The 21,205-nt window shown below is 26.5% G+C and overlaps 2 protein-coding genes across 10 annotated transcripts in view; one reads left to right on the forward strand and one right to left on the reverse strand.

Moving 5' to 3' along the window:
• LOC114127068 (PCI domain-containing protein 2) overlaps positions 1 to 21,205 on the forward strand; it is a 564,778-nt gene that overhangs the window by 504,093 nt on the left and 39,480 nt on the right. The gene's annotated exons all lie outside the window — the stretch shown is intronic.
• On the reverse strand, positions 849 to 16,765 carry LOC114127064 (serpin B4-like). 9 transcript variants are annotated; one of them, XM_027991178.2, is made up of 8 exons: positions 16,443 to 16,760; positions 14,125 to 14,204; positions 13,872 to 14,051; positions 12,974 to 13,184; positions 12,693 to 12,901; positions 12,433 to 12,618; positions 12,230 to 12,368; positions 849 to 1,193 (listed from the first exon to the last, which is right to left on the reverse strand). In XM_027991178.2, the coding sequence occupies exons 1-8, from the start codon at positions 16,450 to 16,452 to the stop codon at positions 1,054 to 1,056; spliced, it is 1,155 nt and encodes a 384-aa protein (XP_027846979.1). In that variant the 5' UTR covers positions 16,453 to 16,760; the 3' UTR covers positions 849 to 1,053. The 9 variants fall into 9 exon arrangements, with proteins under 9 accessions (XP_027846979.1, XP_027846975.2, XP_027846976.1 ...); XM_027991174.2 differs by lacking the exon at positions 849 to 1,193 and adding an exon at positions 2,518 to 2,736 and having other exon boundaries at positions 16,443 to 16,763; XM_027991175.2 differs by lacking the exon at positions 849 to 1,193 and adding an exon at positions 5,663 to 5,882 and having other exon boundaries at positions 16,443 to 16,764.

A 21,205-nucleotide genomic window follows, 5' to 3' on the forward strand; every position in this document is an offset into this window, starting at 1 on the left:
AGTTAATAATTAAAATAAATTTGCTATTTAAATTCTATCATTTTGGTTATATTTTATTGTCTTAATTTTAATTTCTAAATAAAATAAGTATAATTAATAAAATCACTTACCTGATGTACGATCGACAAAACATAACTTTCGTAGTATTCAAAGCAAATATCTAGATGGATATACCTATTGTTGTTTAAACAATTGTTTATTTAACGTCAATTTTTAGTTTTTCTGAAGGTAGCTAATTCAAATGTACAAATTAGATACCGCTAATGATCAAATAAACATTTATTAAACACAATAACGGTTTAAGTATAGTTGGAATCCCTACAGAATAAAAACAACAATTTATAGAAATATTATTTTAATACTTTATAGACGACAACTATTTGTTATTTATTATATATTACGAGTGATAATATGTATATTCTACTGTAATAAAATTATGAGCAGGGGATGTATTAACTCATACACGGTGGTGATAATTATTTTCGCGAATTAAAAAAATATATAAAATTATAATATAAGAGACATTCTCTTTAGTAGGTAGTATGAATATTTTTTTCTCTGGAAATTATAACAAGTAATAACCTAATAATCTAATAAAAAGGCAAGTACTTAAAGGAATTGCAAGGAAAAATCACGAAACAACTTATCTCAAATCAATTGTTTCCATAGACGATGGGGAAAAACGCTAAGTAAAATGACTAATAAGTACCTAACTAAATATTATAACTAATGAGTGATTTATAATATTGTAAGAAAATATTTTTAAATGTACTATTTATTTTCCGTGCCTATAAATTATTTTAACTTCATTTAGTCTAGAAATGTATAAAAAAAATAGTTGCAATGCATTAGGTAAAAAAAATTTTCATTTAATGATTTAATTACATACCAATATTTTTATTGGTAAGTAACTTATTATAGATTACATAGACATATCGTTAAAAAGTACAAATCGTAAAAAAATAATTGTATCAATGAATAAGTAGTAACGGTGTATAATATTTTTTAAGTATGATATTTAATAAAATTTGATAAAATACTGGTATGATAGACTTATGGCTTTGTAAGACGACCCTGAAATAGAACATCATCCGTACTAGTAAGTATCACGATGACGAACGGATGATCGGCGTAGAAATCAACGTTCGGCGCCGGTTCCGGAATCCACGCACTCATTAATGCGAATTGCACTCCTGTACGCAAATCACATATAAGATAATGATGAGTGATTTTTTTCTATAAGTATACTTTTCCATCAACAATGTTCAAAACAGATTAAAATATGTACACCAATAAGTATCACAAAATCTATTTCAAACCATAACGTACACATTATTACGACGTACGAGTATACATAAATATACACATTAACACAAATGTGCACGACAATTCAAAGCAATTCTGCGGACCAATAAAAAAGCTATTTTTTATATAAATTGCAACCAACTTATGTAATATCAGTACAAAAGCATTATAATTTGTGTATTGTTTGACCAGGATCTGATTAACATATATACATAAAGCGTATAGTAGATAATATATTATATAATACAAATACGAATTGCGTTTAATTTTTGTAAATTTGAATGGAGCCAAAACACATTATTCAATATTACATCATTTTTATAACATTATCGGTTAAACTGCAATAAAACATCGAACAATTAGACGGTGAACTATAAGTGCAATATACTATATTATATACACCTTACCTATGTATAAAATATACAATCGAACTCATCGTCAGCTTAACTAATCCTAAAGTCGTTGTTTTTGAGTAGGTACCTATAAAAATCTATGACTGCCATTTTTTAAAGCTAATTTACGTGAGTACTTAGATGAATTATTAAGCATTTATGTATTAAGTATATTCAAATAGTCATAAGTCTTAGAGTTTAAGCAGAAAGCGGATAGATAAGTATATGTTTATATATATATATTGTGTGTGTGTGTGTGTGTGCTATATATAGTATGGTGATGGTAGTTGTTAGGGTACTAAGCCCTGCTCAATGCATAAACTTTAAAACTTACATAACTATTTGAATATTTAATAGAAATTCATAATTCAACTCATAAAGTATTTACGTAAATTAGTTCTATAAATTGACTATCTCAAATTAAAAAAAAAATAACCACGAAAACAACAATTTTAAGTTTTTTTTATTTCTAGCACAAATAAACCAAAAGTACTGTAGCTATACTTAAGACTTATTTGTATATCATAATTGGCTCCCATAATACAGTAAAACTATAAATTATTTCTCAAAAAAAAAGTTATTGTCGGAGAAACCTTAACAATATAATATAATTTATATTTCAATATGAACGAAAAAAATGATTATTATTTTATTTTAATTATCAAATAGGAAATCCGAGGAGGGAAGCCTTAAATTTATCAGTATAATTAATACCCACTATAATACAGCAGTGCTTGAAGCAAACACACTCTAACCACTGAAAAATGGAAATTGTTATGGAAATTCAGTGAAAAGGTGCACCCATTAAAACCGAAAGTCATACTTGCAATAATAATATAATTATAATAGGTATACACATTATATAAAATATAAATATAATAATAATGACAATTTGTTCACGGATTCGACAGGCGACCAAGAAATAAGACGTCATCGGTGCGCGACACTATCGCGACGACAAAAGGATGATCAGCGTAGAATTCAACTTTTTTCGGCGGTATGAGCGGATATCTGGCACTGTACTTCATCATAATCATTGCTGCACAATATATATATACAACATATATTTTTATGTAATAAAATTTACAATAATTTTTTTATCACGGACATAATTAACGAGGAAAAGCGTGGTTTAAAGCAGCTTGCGTCAGCCAGAGGATAACTAAAAATCATCATCACTCACGGACTATTATATTTCTCCGCGGAAAATTACAATTATGATTATCAATCGATAATCGGAATCGAATTTTTTTGTTAATATAGATTACTTTTCTTAATAAATAACAAAATCGCAGACCGTTTTATTATAAATATAATATATCAGCGAGCTTTACCTATAAATAATACACCAAGACGGTTAATATTGTTAAAAAATTACGATCATTTCAAAAATTCTAATTATTGTACTATCATACGAAAAACAACGAAAAAAACAGCACTACACATACTCAAATATTACTGAATTCTAATTTATCAAAAGCCAACAGTTTCCACAACGAAACGTAAATAAGTATCGGATAACAATCATATAAATGTTAACCAAAAAAAACCACAAAAACAATGATATTAATTTTTTTTTTCTAGCGCAAATAAACCAAAAGTACTGTACCTAAAGTTAAGACTTATTTGTATATTAAAATTGGATCCCATAATACAGTACAAACTATAAATTATTTCTCAAAAAAATTAGCAAAAAAAAAAAAGTTATTGTCGGAGAAACCTTACCAATTTAATATAATTTATATTTCAATATGAACGAACAAATTTAATATTACCTATTTCAACATTTAATATTATTTTATTTAAATTATACTTATTATAATTAACAAATAGGAAAACCGAAGAGGGAAGCCTTAGCTCACTAATAGAATTCTCAATCTCACCAAAAAAATTTCATGCTCAGGTATTCTAATTTTTTTTATGGGATGTATAAATGTATGTTACAATAATCTGTCAATATACCTATTTCAAAATCTTTATAAAAATTGAATTTATTTTGATCTACCTATATATTAATTATATCCAATCGATAATTTATCAAGCATATTTAATATAAACGTTTTATTTTGCTAAAGGTATTAAGCGTTAAAAAAACAACGCATTTTTGAAAATTTGGTGCCAATTAAGAATATTATACTTATTAGCTTCCTACCCTTGAAACATTGATTTCTGCTAAATACACTATGTTGATTGACACACTATACCTAGGTTAGATTAGGTTATGGCGATTCACTAAATATATTCACCCTCTTATTTTCTATAATAATGCAGTTATACAAAAAATAATTTTTGGAATTTTTAATTAAACTTAAACAAGAACCATACTTGAAATTATTTGTACCATTTAAGGAGCATCCTGTGACGATAAAAACTTCGGTATATATTTTTTTTAATAAGAACCACCCTTTTCTACTTTGAAGTATTAAACAAATCATTTTTATTTTGAAAATATTAATAATCCTAAACAAAATTTGTATGGATAATAGATTCCAACTAGTTATTCTTGATGTACCTACTAAGGATAATAAACCATCATACGAAACCGGAAGCCAAGCTAAAACTACATAATTATACTCGTATAATTGCTATAATTTTACAAAAAATATTGTTTTGGTCGAAAAGGGAATCAATCTTTTAAATTTGGTCGAAAAGTGAATCGGCCGAAAAGGGAAGGGTATGTGTTTGGTCGAAAACGGTCTCGCCCATCGCGACGACAAAAAGATGATCAGGGTAGAATTCAACTTTTTTCGACGGTATGGGCGGACGTCTGGCGCTGAGATGCACAAACATTGCTGCACAATATATAAATATAATATAATTTACATAACATATATGTTTACGAAAATAATAATATTTACAGTATTTTTATCACAGTATCGGGGAAAAGCGTGATTTAAAGCATCCTGCATCAGCCAGAGGACAAATCAACATCGCCATCGCTCACGAACTATTTTATATTTCTCCGCAGAAAATTACAATAATGATTATCAATCGAACATCAGAATCGGATTTTTTTGTTAATATACATTACTTTCCTTAATAAATAACGAAACCGCAGACCGTTTTATACCGGCACGCTTTACCCACAAATACACCATGACGATCAATATTGATAAAAAATTACGATCATTTCAAAAATTCTAATTATTGTACTATCATACGAAAAACAACGAAAAAAAACAGCACTACACATACTCAAATATTACTGCATTCTAATTTATCAAAAGCCAACAGTTTCTACAACGAAACGTAAATAAGCATCGAATGACAATCATATAAATGTTAACCAAAAATATAAACAATAACTACAAAACAAGTCCAAACGAAAGCTATCAATTAACGGCGACAAGACTTCATAATATGACGATGGAAGCTGATAATAAGGATGCTGGCAGTGTGGTATTATAATAAACCGATGTTTCTTCCCCCTCAACTGTTACTAAATCGTATCATAAGAGAGCTTGATATGCATTGTTATTCGAATGTTATTTGATTTTGTAAAAACTTTAACTAATTTGGTTACCACGTGTAGTTGATAACTTGTAACCACTAAATTATAATTATCAATAATTCTTGCAAACTGTATAAACTATAAAACATAAAGACCGAAAAAATAGTTCTTGAATATAATATATGAAATAATTTGTTCGCATTGATCAAATTTATAGTTAAAATAAAACAAATTAATTAGGTGTACAACATTATGTAGGTAATTAGTGGTATTGTAGTCAAAGTAGTGTTTAATATAACTCGGAAACTATTCATTATAATTTTAATTTAGATACCTACATTGATTTTATAAAAATTATCTGCTGAATGAGTACACTGCTTAAATGATACAAAAATCACGTAACATCATTTTAGCAAAAACTCACTCACACAAAATATTATTTGTTTTGGATTTTGTATTTTAATTTCTATATTATACATAAAGCAGGGTAGGAGCATCTGCGAAAACATTCATATCGTACTTCCAATAGTAATATAATTATGATATTAAACAATATATATATATTATATAAATATAGTAATGAAACGACGTTCAAGGGTTTGACAGGCGACCAAGAAATAAGACGTCATCGGTACGCGACACTATAGCGATGACAAAAGGATGGTTGGCGTGGAATTCGACATCTTTCGGCGGCATGAACTGATATATGGCACTGTATTTCACCAAAATGAGTGCTGCACAATATACATATATTTATTTGTCATATGTTTATAATATAGTAGGATATTTCCAGCATTAATTATCATGGATGTATCTGACAGAGAAAAGCGGGGATCAAAGCAGCCTGCGTCGGCCCGAGGACAAATCAAAATCGCCATAGCTTACGGATTATTATATTTCTTCGCGGTAAATTAACATTAGAGATCAGAATTGGATTTTTTTGTTTTTATATATTATTTTACTTAATAAATTACACGATTGCAAACGCATTTTTATATAAATATATAAAATAATATAGGTACCCGCGCACTTTACCCATAGACATACTATAACGGTTAATATTGTTAAAAAAAAATACTATCACCAAACACAAATAATAACCACAAAATATGTAAAAACGAAAGATATTGATAATAATAACAAGACATCATAATATTCCATTGTAATAAAGGTGCGTGTATGACGTTATAATAGGTAAACCAATGTTTTATCCCCCCGACCCACCCCTTAAACTCTAACTCTAACTACGACATATCACATAGACGAGCTTAATATTATGCTCGAGTATATATGTTTGAGAGTTATCCAATTTTATAAAAACTTTAACAGACTTGACTGGGTGTTAGTTGTGGTCACTTCCAATTGTTTATAGTGTTTGTACGGTTTAATACGGTGTAACGGTAATATAAAATATAAATACATATGTATAAAATAATATGATAGTGATTAGTGATACAACCTATAGTCAAACACGAAGTTGAAAAAATAAGGACTACGGTATTAAAAGATCAACGTTAGAACTTAGAAAATGTTTACATATCTATACGATAGACAATGTATATCTTATTATAATTACCTATAGCTTATAAGCAATTCGGAAAATAAATAATAAAATATCGAAATCAAAAAAATCTAGAATTCTAGAAAGAGCATTAATATTGAATATCTAATAATGTAACAATCGACATCGAATGATTAAAACGTTATAGAATATACTCGAACACTAACCACTGCGAATCGCATAGCCGGTAGAACCGCGGACACAGAAAAGCCAGCAAGGCGGTAAATAATACACGAAGGTGTTAAATGAACGCGAAAATCGCCAGTTGCGGCCAAATGGTTCAGGACACAACAATGTACTGCATATAATTATTTGTCACAGTATAATATTATAACAGACACAATCTCGAGATGACATTTAACACCTAATTTTATTAACAATTATAAACGCGTATACAACGCGGTTTTGATGAATCCATTACCACACCAAACGTCGTTTCCATAGCGATTGTAATGTAATCGCATAGATTTCAAAAATATTAACGTCGGTTTAATAAAATTACAACAGAAAGATTATTTGGATTACACTAAAACACGCTGATACTCTCGTCTATGAATTATATTTGATCGAAAAACGCAATAATATGTACATAACATGCTGTGCAGTATATTAATAATATTAAAACGGTTTAATTAGACACGGGGCGGGTTATAAGACGAATTAAGAAAATTTTATAATTTCGTGATTATTACTACAGTAGTATTACCAAAATATTTGATTTATTTACTTTTTCTTACTTTAAATGATCTATAAAAAATATTGAAAAATAATTTTAACCAATTCGGATATTATATAATGTTATTATAACCTAACCCCTACCGTTTTTCTTTTCCTAAAAAGTAATGACATTGACCAATTCCCTTTTACCCGCACACTGATTTATATTTATTAATCACCATAAAATATTATTGACAATTTTTATTTCATAATAATATTATGATACATTGATATGTAAGTAGTATAAACGTTTGACGACACAATAATGTTTCACCGAACTGCCAGTTGAAGCATCGCTTAAAATTTTGACAAACGGCCTACAAAAATTACGTCGCTGTTGCGAGAAATTATAGTAAACATGAAAGGGTGATCAGCGACAAAATTTACGTTGGGTCGAGGCTGAATATGAGGCATGCTCGTTAACATAAACACCATACCTGCACAAATATAAAACAAACATAGGTAATATACGATAGTATGTAACACGGACTATGGTTGTAATTGCAATAATATATATTAATATAAAACGCAAAAAATGTAATTATATAAAATCCCATACATGTTTTACTAAAGATTCAATTGCAAATGCATAAAGAACTACCACGGGAAAAGACGCACCGACCACAGACTCCGCCATTGAATACACCGCATAAAACTTTCATATTTAAATAAGCAATTTGCGAAATTTGAATGAGCACATGATTAATAAAAAGCCATTCTACAATAATTATTAATAAACATGACATTAAATTATAGTTAGTTACGATTAACAATAACATTCATTTAAAACTGTCAAAGCTAATATAACCATATATATTTTAATACGCAATGAGACAAGAGTACCTAAGTATCGCAACAAATGGATATTGGAGACTATAGATTACAATATTATATTGCCCACTTAATAATCACCTCCCATCAACTTAACACTTTAATAAGAAAAAAATAATTAAATAATGTTCACATTTTAATGTTATATTAATTACACATATGACTATTAACTAAGAATAATATAGATAATTAAGATTAATAAAATTTAAACGGTTTTTTTAAACGACCCATAAATAAAACGATCTTTGTTCTAGAAACGATAAAAACAACAAAATGGTGATCAGCAACAAAATATACTTTAGGTAGTTGTGCAGGAAGTCTTAGTAACGTTACATTTATACCTATACAAAAATAAACCAATCTTATAAAAAAGTACATAATACAATCACTTATTTCAAATAAAATATGGAAAGCATAGAAACAAACATGCAAGCCAAAAACAAAATAAGTACATGATAAAATGCATAAATAAACCAGATTATACTAATCAGATAATATGATGAAGTTAAACATTCAGAATATTATGAATATGCATTATGCATATATTGCATTTTAGTATTTAATCAAATTGCAACATGCATAAATATAGTTACCAATCACCACTGCCTAAAAAAATTATAGTTACCTAATAACAATCATATAGCTTAAGAACTTTTTCTATAAAATAAATAAAAATACTTGGAATTTAGTTCTGAAAACAACAACAATAATATTGCAGCACAAAAAAATTGTACTCTTACTTATAACTTATAACACTTATTTATTTATTTAAAGAATTTGTTGTTGGTGTTTATGATTCTCATAACTTATACTTCAAAAATTTGAAAAATTATTTAGTAAACTAACTTATTGATAAAAATATAAATTTTAGTACTTTTAAGATAATACGGCAAGTCATAAAATAACAATTAAACATAATATCAAAAGCTCAAATACTTTTTAATTGGATATTTCACATAAGACAATATATTTATTTTCTTAATGTTAATTTAAAAAAACAAAAACCATATTTATTCTAGTATTTAGATAAGTACATAAGTTAATTAATTTTTAAATGTATATAGGTACCATAATATCACAGAGTAACTATTTTGCCAGTAAAAATTACATGAGAATAATCAAAATGTGATAAAACAAAAAATGCAAACGGATGGTCGACTCTGAATACACTTCTATTTTTTGTTCCTGGAAAACTCATACTGTTGTCCATAGACCATCCTGTTGAATACATTAAGATTATACTGTAATAACAATTGATTGTAAAACTTTCTAAAATAATAACTCATATGGATACCATGATCTTAGAAAATAAAAAGCTAAATAACAGAATAAATAATACATAAAACACATACACAAAAGCAATTTATTATGGTATATTATAATAGTTTAGTGCTCAACCAAGGATAAGTCTTACATCCTGTTGGAATACATTGTTATAAATATATATATATTATTTATAAATATTTAAGCTATTTGATGTTGTTGTTATTAATTAACAAGATAAATATATATAAAAAAACTGCCTTAAAATTTAAATTAGATAAATTTGAACAGGAACATTGAAACTAAACATGTTTAATTAAATAAAAAAAAATAACAATATAATAAATAGAAAAATATGTTTAATATTATATGTATTATATATATTAGCTTTCAACAACTATAATTAAAAACAGAAAATTAATCAACTTACACAATATTACTATACGCTTATAATATTTTATACTCTTTATAACTTTTGTTCAGATCAAATGGTTAAAAACTGAAATATTCAATTGTCCATTATATGTAATTAAATTATAGTATTAAAAATAGATAATGAAATATTCACCTGCAATGTACTCAAACGTAAAACGTGAAATAAATAACAATACTCTTTAAATAATATAAATAATATATCAGTATTGGCAATAACAAATTATTTTACTATAAAAATAGTTTTCAATGATAAAAATAGTTAGCAAACAAACATTTATGTTTGAGAATATGGTTAACATGTGCGTAAGGCTAACAATAATAAACTAACCATGAAATAATAAAAATGTGTGAAAGTACTGATAAAATTGAAATGGGTAACTAACTATTAATAGGACATTTGATTTTTAATTTTCAGATAAATTTTGTACTCGGCCAAAAAATAAAAGTTCATTGTTTTGGCCCATTATAAAGAAGATGTATGGACAATTTGCGAAAAATTCAACTTCGTCGTATGCTCTGGGGGTCATCAAACACCGGGTAAGCATAGTCATTCCTAATAACATAATCATATACTTGTATTAGAATAAATACTACCATAGATTGTTAACTTTAAATTTAAATATTGCCAATTATAACATTAAATTATTAATTGTAATAAATGCATACAATTTTTCAACAAAAATTAATACTGATACAAATTTTAGCAAAATAAATATATGACTCAACATAATTAAAGTTGATAACAATATAAATTTCCTAATTATTAATAAATTTAAAAATAAAAATTGGACATTAAAGTTCTTCTTTAATAAGATGAGCTAATGAATCAATTTTGGTCATTCGACCTACAAAAATAACGCTACAACTTGCAGTTAAAATAAAAAATATAAATGGATGATCAACAATGAAATCTTTATGTTCATTCATTATTAAACTTCTCTTCATACGGATTTTCATACCTAATAATATTTTAAATATTTTTACTAAGCTTATAAATTTAATTATATATTTATATACACTAAAACCTGACTGGGTTTTATTTTTTTTAATATCATATTAATTAAGAGAAATCAACACCAAAGTTTGTTATCTTTATTTTGTACATGTGTAACACAACATCAACAAGGTTACATAGATCAATCATCAATGATTAAAATACAATTTTTTACATGATTAAAACTTTATTATTTAGCAAATAATTAAACCACTTAATAAGCTCAACAATTAATAATGCATTTACAAGAAATTTAAAACTGCAATCACTTTTTATTAATTAAAAAAAAAAGCTACCATATTGCCTTTGAAAAATATTTTTCTTAAATGTTTGTAATAACTAGTCTTTTAATCATATATTAATAGAATTATAATTGATCAGAATGAGTTTTGACTATCAATACAAGGTTCTAAAATATAGACCCGGAAACTAAATTAAAAGAAACATTATTAACAACTTTTAACCAACTTATAAATTATATTGTATCAAGTTATTTGACTTGGTTAATTTATGTACAAAAAGATATTACAAAATTATCAGAAAAACTGCAATATTAAGCTGATATTTAAATATATAATAAATATTAGTATATTATAAATTTGTATACATTATTGTTTATTAACTATTAATTAATTAGTATTTTTTAATTACATGCTTACATTAACAGAATTTAAAATATATACATATTCTAACAATAAATAAATAAATAAAACCTAATCTTATCCTTTTTACTTTTTTATAGATTCTCATTCACTCTGCCCTTTATGATATAGATTGCTAACTTTTTATAAGTCACGTCTGATAAACTTATTTTTATATTGAGATACAAATATAATATATGTATATCCTGTATATACATATAAAATTATATTTTAATTAATATTAATATCAATATAACTGAAAATGCATTTAAGATACATCATTTTAACATGTTAGAAAAAGGAGTGGATATAACAAACTTTGGTGTGGTGTAATTTTCACAACAAAAGAGATAAATAACTAAATCATAGCTTTATGATAACACCTTTTAATAGTATCTACTATTCAGTTATTGTGATAAAAAGAAAGTCCCAACAAGCTTTAAACACAACCATGCACACAGAGTTGTAGACAAGTGAACCAGGATTTTAACATTTTAAATTTATTAAAAATTTACCAATCATGCAATATGCATAATTAATAGAAATAACATTAAATGCATTAAATGTTATTTTTTTCTCTAAAATGTAGAAAAATGAAAAATGATAACCAAACACCAGTAAAAAAATAAAATTCATTACCTGTAGCTGCTGCAGCCTCAGTTCCTTTTTCATTGACATCAACATATGCTTTATGCAGAACCTTACTCACAAATAGATCACCACTTTCAACAATGTTAGAAAAGTTTGCCGCTCGTGTAAACATTGTTGGACATCCAAGCTGGAAAATAATTAAAATAAATATATAATAATATAATAATATATTGTTTATGACATTTACTTACATTTGATAAGACTTCTTCTAATTGAAGTGAATGCTCTAATTTGAAACGAGGTAATTTGACAGTAACATGATATTGGGTCATTTTCTTTGAAATATCATGTAAGTTAATTTTTGAAAAATTATTCTCCAGCTCTTGCAAGCCATCTTTAGCGTCAGGCAACAAAATCATCATTTTGAAAGCATGATGCTAAACAAAAAAATATAAAATAGTACATTTTTTCAAAATATTAAATTAATTTACAAAAATAAATCAATAGTCACTTCATATGGTAATTCAAGAGCAGCAAATTTTAGGTCATTATCATGGTAGTATTGCAAATCATGTCTTAAAGTCATCATTTTGACTGTTACTTTGTTGTTTGGAGTCAGATAAAAAGAATCGTCTTCTGCATCATTAAATGTATGTGCCCACCCACTTTTAAAATGTACAGCATTTGCCAATACTAAAGCAGTGGCTTGATTAATGGAGTCTATAAACAAAAGTCGAATCATTAATATCATTTACATTTTACATAATTTATATTTAATAATAAATTAATTACCTTTGGGAAATAAATCTTTGATTTTGTTATTGGTTTTGTTTAAGACCCAATTATTTAAATATTGACGCTGTTGTTCTGGGTCTTTCTTGAAATTCAATTTTTCCATGGAAGATTTCAAGTATTTTTTGGAGTTTTCCACAAAACTATCTTTAACATTGAAAGCAGTATCAACAAACATTCCAGTCGCCAGTTTCAGATTATCATTTTCACTCTAAAAATAGTATTAAATTACTACATAATATTATATTATTTTAAGGTCATTAAATTTTTAGCTATTTTTATTATAACATTTTAATAATTTATTTGACACGTTCACTGTATATGGTGTGGTTTATTTTAGCAACACGCTTAACATTATTTATCAGCAATAAGTTATTGTCCAATAAATGTTTATTATTGATAATTTCTTGACTACTCAGTGTACGTAAATTAATTTAATTTGATATTTGGTCATCATCATAATAGAATATTTCTATAATTGAATATATGTAACTGGTATTACTCCAATGCCAATGCATCAGCATTTTTTTGGGAAGATATGACATAAATCAGGGAAAGTAAACCATAAATCATGTATGCCATGGGTGTAAGTAAGAAGTGGAGGGAGGTGTTCAAATAACCCCCGAAATTAAAGATAAAACAATTTTAAAATAAAGATTGTGAATTAAACTTCATGGATATCTAGACCAAAACTCCCTCCAAAAACATTTCCTACCTCCATGATGCGTGCAATCAACATGTTTACAAAATTGATGAGATTAAATTTTAAAAATAAATGATAATGGTATTAGGTAAAAACTAATATTCCGTTACAGTAAATTTCATAATAGTAAAATAATCATAAAGTTGAACCATTTAATCAATTGTCAACAAATATCAGACAGCATAATATACTCACTATTAAGTCTTCCAATAAATTCCTATAAGCTTCCAGAGAATGAGTAGTTTTATTTAAATGAATAGTGGCAATCATTTCGTCAAAGGTTTTTGAAGCTGCTCCAATACTAGCCATAAACATGATGACATGGATACTGAAAGGAGAATAGAAAATATTTCCTTTTTCAGTTTTGGCCAATTCCTAAATAAGTTATGTAAAATTAATAATTAGGTAAAACAATTAATATTTATAATAAATGAAGTTGGTTCTTTACCTTGTACAAAGAAAATGAAAAATCATGATTTGCCAAGCTTAACGCTTCTAAATTTGTGGCGAGTGCCATATTTTTTGGATCTGAAATAGGTATACAAAAGATGATTATTAATTCCAACTTAATAGTACACGTTTTAATTCTAATCTATTATTATACATAATATACATAATGTTTTAACTACAAAATAATAAAATAGAATTTTCAAGAAAAAAATTCTAATAAAAAATAACCTAACTTTATAGGTACAATTATATTTATTTGTATTTGTATAATCGATGAATGAATAGACATAAAGAACATTTAATTGTTTGAAAAAACTAACAGCCATCCTATAACATTATAATTTATAATATTATATTGAATTAAATGCTAACAAATAATTGATTCACATTAACAAAAAAAAAAACTATAATATTACCTATAATTAACTATCTAATCAATTTATAGATGATATGTTATTTAAAAATTCAAGAAAATTTAGATCTTCAATTTAATAAAATATTAAGTATTATCAATTTAGGTATGACAATTCAAAAACAATATACAAAGAACTTACTGAAATAGACCAATAGCTATACAGATCTAATTACTATCTATTGAATCATTCAATTTCAATTTGAATGTTATTACAGGTCATATAATAATTGAACTTGAAATTAAATGTACCTATTAGTAATATACAAATTATAAGACACAAAAAAATGATCATCAAAGTAATGTAGTAAATTCTTGTGAGTATAAAATAAATTCTATCTGTTCTTAACTTATTATTTCCATTTAGTAAGAATAATTTAACTTATGTCATATTCATGAACAAATTTAAGTAGGGATTCCAATGTAATTTTCATAATAGGATTGAATCTAAATTGATTCATATATGAAAAACTATGTTACCATAGTAACCACTCTGCAAATAGGGAGGTAATTAAAATAATTTTTTCTGTCCCAGGGGCGGCTCGGAGTAGGGGTGGGGGGTCTAGGAGCCGCGGTCCTCCAAGTCCGTATTTCTAGTTGTAAAAATAAATTACAAACATATTATATTATAGAATTTTGAGAAAATTATAATTACCCCCCCCCCCTAACCAAGTCTCTGGAGCTGCGTCGATTCTATCCATATACCTACGTCAATATTTTCGAAAAGATAACACAAAATCAAAATATTTTAATTAATACAACTAATACATATTATAGTATAATTTGACAATAAAAAATATTTCATCACTAAAAAAAGTAGATGTGGGTAAACATTTTTAAAACTATTTGATCTTATGAAGAGAAATGTTTTCTGTTTTTTTTTTTATTAGATACCTAACTATAAAAGAATGAATGGTTAATTTAAGTAATGGTCAAAATTTTCAAAAGCCTTTATAACATAGCTCGGAAAAGTTAGTCCACCAGTGTTAAGTATCTTTCGGAAACTGTGCAGATCCAGCAATGAGTTGTTTTTATAATAATAATAGTATTTAGTGACGGGTAAACTTAGAACACTTTAAAAGGTATCTTATCAAATACCTACTCAAAACAGATTTTACCTTAGAAACGGTTTTTTTTTTCAAAACCGCGTACGAAGTTACTGTCCGGCAAGTGGCGATAAATCGGTTTATTTTTCCAACGTTCGTGATAGGTAGTGCTTCGAAGACTCGGGAGAACAGACTGCGGGCGATTGCGACGATCGCGTGAATATATTCCTACCTATTTATTATTTATGATGCTTTACAATAATAGTACTTTGGGTCAGGCGGGACAACAGTCAACAACAACAAACTGAAATAAACCGGCGGCAACCAATTACGGTAGGCGGCAGCGGACGGTACGACCATTAGATGAGCAGAATAAGCAAATTTTTAATAGGATGTGCAAAGTGCATGGACATACCCCCACTCGACATCAACATCAATGACGTACGTGTACACTTCGCTTTGGATTTTTCTCCACAGATATTCCGGGAACCCGAATAGTTATTGTTCATAATTATTTTCTATTATTATTGTTCAAACAACACAATAGTATAGAACAAAAGCGCTCGGTAAACAAAAATTGGGCTAAATATCTAAAATATCATTACGCCAACAGCGTACCTACCAAACTAATGCAATCATAATACACAATAAATTATCTACCCAAACCTTTCCTTTAATTTACTAAATATTTTGAAAAACTTTTACTTCGGATTTATAGGTGATAATATTTTAATTGCATATTTGCATATTTCATTTACGTATAATTAAAAATCAACTACTTAAATAATTAATTTAAATAGCATCAAGGCTAGTGAATAAATAAAATAATATTTTTATGATTATGTAAAAAGTACTTACCGTCACTCATAATATTGTTGGTAAATTTTGTTTACTGCGAGTTAGTGTTTATAAATTAAAACGTGTTAAATTCAATGAGATGAACGCAATTCTTGAGCAGCTGTGGTATTCTTTAATAAAAAATTGACAACCGGATGACTTCTCGCAATAAAGTTCAGACGTAGGTAACTAGTTATGATTCGTCCGCTGCGTTTGCTTCGACTGAAAAGAATGAAAACGATTTATGTTTTAACCAGTAATATAAATTATTACAATTGATTATTTAATATTTTAATGACTCTGTTTATTGTTATTATTTGGAAATGAAATTTTCTCTGCAAGTTTTTAACGTTGTCACTTGTCGAGTGTCGTTGATAAGATAAGAGAATGTTATACTCTCTCCGCCCCGCCCTCGCGTTCCATCGAGTAGAGCGATAAGCAGGCGCAGCAACGACGTTCTCGTAGGTACCGTGACATCATTTCCGAATGTAGATAATTACATAAAAAAAAACTCAATAATAGCTGCTGGTGGTAAGTTTAAGTACAATAGGGGCACTCCGACCTCGATATTTATGTTGTGGTTTCTGGTTACCCTGGGAATTCTTTTAACGTCATTTACCGCCATATTGTAATTAGGTCTGCTAATACTAAATGTATTTAAAATAATCTTACTTATTTATACATATTCATTTTTTATTTTTTTTAAATTATTCATTTTTTTTATTTATTTTTTTATTCACAATATTTTATATAATATTATAGGTGATAGGTAAAAATATTTAAAAATTTTTTTTACAATATTGAATGTAACATTCAATATTATTACAGTATAATATTTTAATATTTTTAGGGCACGCTCTAAAAAAAAAAAAGATAATTTTTGGCACGTAGTGTTTCAAAAGATTTGCCATTTTATTAGATCGTTCATGTTCATATAAATTGACTTCCTACTAAAATACCTATTTATTATTTAATTTAATATATTTCTGAATCTGAAATAAATTTCTTGAGTCACAGATACAAATGAATCATTATTATTTTATCAAGTCAATAACTAAACAACCAACAGTACTTAGCAAACTCGATAGTACTATATAGTCTACATCGAATAGTTATAATTTATTATAAAATATAATAATATTCATTAGACATCCGTAAGATGTATTTTGCGGCACTCAAGGTCGAATTCAGGAATGTGGCACCACCGGGCTACCGAACCATTACAACTTGCCCCTTCTTTGCCCACCCATACTTACAATTTTATTTACAAACATCATAATTCATAATCATTTAGATCAGATTGTTATAACATTAATATTCCAAATTTAATGACACTATGTCACTATATTACTTTAATGATTGTTGTCAGCTTTTTTAGATTATTTTTAGTTTTTACCAACTATTTCTGCTGAAGAATTCAAAAATTACATAGTAAATTCAATAGTATTTTAAAATTTAGGTTATATTAAATAATTAATTTTAATACGTCGTATTAAAACAAGGCGTATTCATATAAAATATTATTCATGCTTCCTCACCCAAATGGTTTTTTCGTTCTTTTATGAAATCTAAGAAAATATTATAAAGTATTATTGTTTATAATACTGGTTGATTTTATTATAAATATAGTAAATTACCTAAATAACTAATATTACATCATAAATAAGAAACATTTTAATAATAAATAAATAAAGCATAACTAGTGTAAGTATATTAATAATTTATTGTTATGTATTAAAATAAATTATTTTTCATTAGTGATCATTACAATTAAAAATTATTAAGATTTTGTTATACAAACGTATTCGGTTTAATAAATTGTTTATATTCATTTGCACTTAATTTATCTTTTATTTTTCTTATACGTTATTCCAATAATTAATATAAATAGGGCGCCCGAATTTATATGCATTTGTATGTTTTCTTTAAGCAGTCCAAAAAGTAGCTAAATAGATAAGCTAAAAGTATTTGAATTTATTATAGTCAATAGATCTGAAATTGAGTGGAACACAAAGTTTTATTTTATTATTAAATATATATATTTTTCATATTTACCATTTTTTGATATGTAAAACATATTTTTGTATTTTACAATTTTTCTTACATATAGATGGATTTTAAATGCATAATATTATGTAATATTTTGATTAAATTAATTAAATAACGTATTTATAGTCAATAGAATTTACGAACATTATTTAGCCACATACCGAATTTATAGAAAAAATAATATATATTTTTTTCGTTATTACTTTTTCCTAGTAAAATAAAAATATGTTAAAATTACCATAAAAAATAATCATATAATAGTATAATTTTATGTAAAATGATAAAATTAAACTTTTTTTATGAAAATCGATTTTTTTGCTTATTTTTTATTTTAAGGGTAGGTATATTTCTATAAAAAAAAAACCATAATAAATGCATATTTTATAATGTATATTTTTTAAGGTTTTTAGAGCATATAAATCCGGGCCCTAAATATAACTTATATTATTTTCTGGACAAACTGAAGTTTTCTAAACAATAAAAATACCCATATAGGTATCCACTTAATTATGGGTAGTTACTTATGGTATATCATAATATATACATAGTAAATAATCATCTAAATATTCTAAACTAATAGTTTAATATTACCTATAGGCTATCTCTAATAGCCAGTAAGTAGTTACATAGATAAACATACTTTCTACATCTATATTGACACTAAAGTAGCAGTACAATTTATAATTATTATATTTCCTAATTTTAGGTATAAATTATTGAGAAAAATATGCACTAAGCCAAAATTATAATTTGTTATTATCAAGTAGGTACCTAATAGATAATAGAATACCTTAGTTTATATCTTAACTTTATGTGTGACTGTATGACTGTACATAGGACCTCGGTATAATGTATTAGGTATACATAGCAATGGACAATGGTTATGGTTCCCTCTAAGATTTTGAAAAAGTCCAAATAATTATTTTGAAAATTACTTGCGAGCCGTGTGCAATGAATTTGAATTTACTCATATTAACCTAAAAAAAAAATCTTCGTTGAGCATCTATGTTTTGGTATACATGTATTTTTTCCCTGTGGTAAAAGTGCCAGGTTGGCTAGTTCTTAATTATATTTTTAATGATAATAATTCAAAAAATACATAAAAAATACGATAATATAAATAAAGATATTGCATAGAATAATACCACAAAATAAGTACCTATTTAATTTTATTTACTCTAGAAGTGTAGAATGACTATAAAATGTTAGTTTTTAAAATATACAATACAGTTTTAGTGCGGGCCACACAAAATGTGTAAAATGACCGCGTAGTGGGGACTGTTAATATATAGGTAGGTATATTGTAGCAATTTGCAAGTACTCTGTAAGCTGTACTATACTATACTGCTGTTGCATGTAGTCGTGTAGTTACCTAATTTATATAGTCAAACATCTAAAGTAATACTCAGTGATAAGTACCTATTATTATAATGACTAATGATAGAATAATATAGAATTGATAAACAGATATAAATTGTCGAGTTTATGTGCAATATATTCAATGTAAAGTTTGCAAACTAAAAATCTTATTTACCCACAATATTCGATTATTTGCATTTGCGTGTGTTGACGTGTTGTCGATATTTGAGTATTCGACATCCTGTTATGTTCATTGTTCACCAATTATAATAATATATTATATTTATATTGTACACTTCCTTTACGTCCATTGCACTTATTAGTTATTGTTGCATCTGTCTTTGTCCCACTCAACGTGAATAGTCTCAACGAGAGTCACCCCTTTATATGAGCGTGTTAAATGGAATGTCTGTATAGACGAATACATATTTTATACTTAAATTGTAAGTTAGAATTAGGGTGCAGAACTTGCTACAAAAAAAATGGTCAAAATATGCAGCTAATTTTTGTTATTCACGAAAACAAACTGAATACTTATTTTACTTTTTACATACTCAAATAGTCAAAACGATTAACTATGATTTATAAATTATAGTATTAATTTACAATTACAAATAAACAGAGCTATACGTAGAAATAATAAATTAGGTATTTCCTTAGTTATCACGTCCAGCTAATAATATTATCTTATCTTTATTCTATTCTACCTAGTGCAGCTGTGCAACGCCACGAAAAATAACCAATGATTAGGTATATTGACCGACGCATTACATTAAAAAATAATGATAACTTTTAAAATAAATTTACTTAACATAAGACGTAAAAATGCGTAAATTTGCTATAAATAATAATTAAATAGCCAAAAATTTTCATTTATACATTTTGCCAGGAAATTTAAAATATGCAATCAAAATGTTTGAATTTCAATTCGTCATGTCTTTAATAAAGTTGTTTTTCTTAGATTATTTTATAGCCAATATTTAAGAATATGCAAATGCAACAAGTCCCGAATCTTAGTTATAATTTCTAACTTATATCAATATTGATTATTATATTATTAATAATTTGAAAAAATTTTAGAAAAAATCACAAGGGTGTTTTGAATCTTTAAAATTCACAGAATTAAGTTTGATAATTGATTGTACGGTGAAATATAGGGTTGGTTACAGACTGCTCTATAATATATTCTACGAAGATGGCTCAATAGAGTCCTCCTATCACTTATCAATTCTTTAAATTCCTTGATTTGTGTATACCTACAGAGTACAAACTACCACATAAGCCACATAATAGGTACGTAGTATGTACAATTGTATACATAGGTATACGAATATTATACTCAAACACAGCTTAGAATATTTTCTAAGACACAGAGT

Source organism: Aphis gossypii, chromosome 1 (genome assembly GCF_020184175.1).
Source record: "Aphis gossypii isolate Hap1 chromosome 1, ASM2018417v2, whole genome shotgun sequence".
Taxonomy (NCBI): Eukaryota; Metazoa; Arthropoda; class Insecta; order Hemiptera; family Aphididae; genus Aphis; species Aphis gossypii.

Excerpts from the sequence above, each read along its gene's own strand:
- LOC114127064 (XM_027991170.2), bottom strand. Across the intron at positions 14,052-14,124 it reads TTTCATTTTCTTTGTACAAG|GAATTGGCCAAAACTGAAAA; the intron begins GTAAAGAACCAA and ends TAACTTATTTAG. Across the intron at positions 10,915-12,229 it reads TGAGGCTGCAGCAGCTACAG|GTATGAAAATCCGTATGAAG; the intron begins GTAATGAATTTT and ends AAATATTATTAG.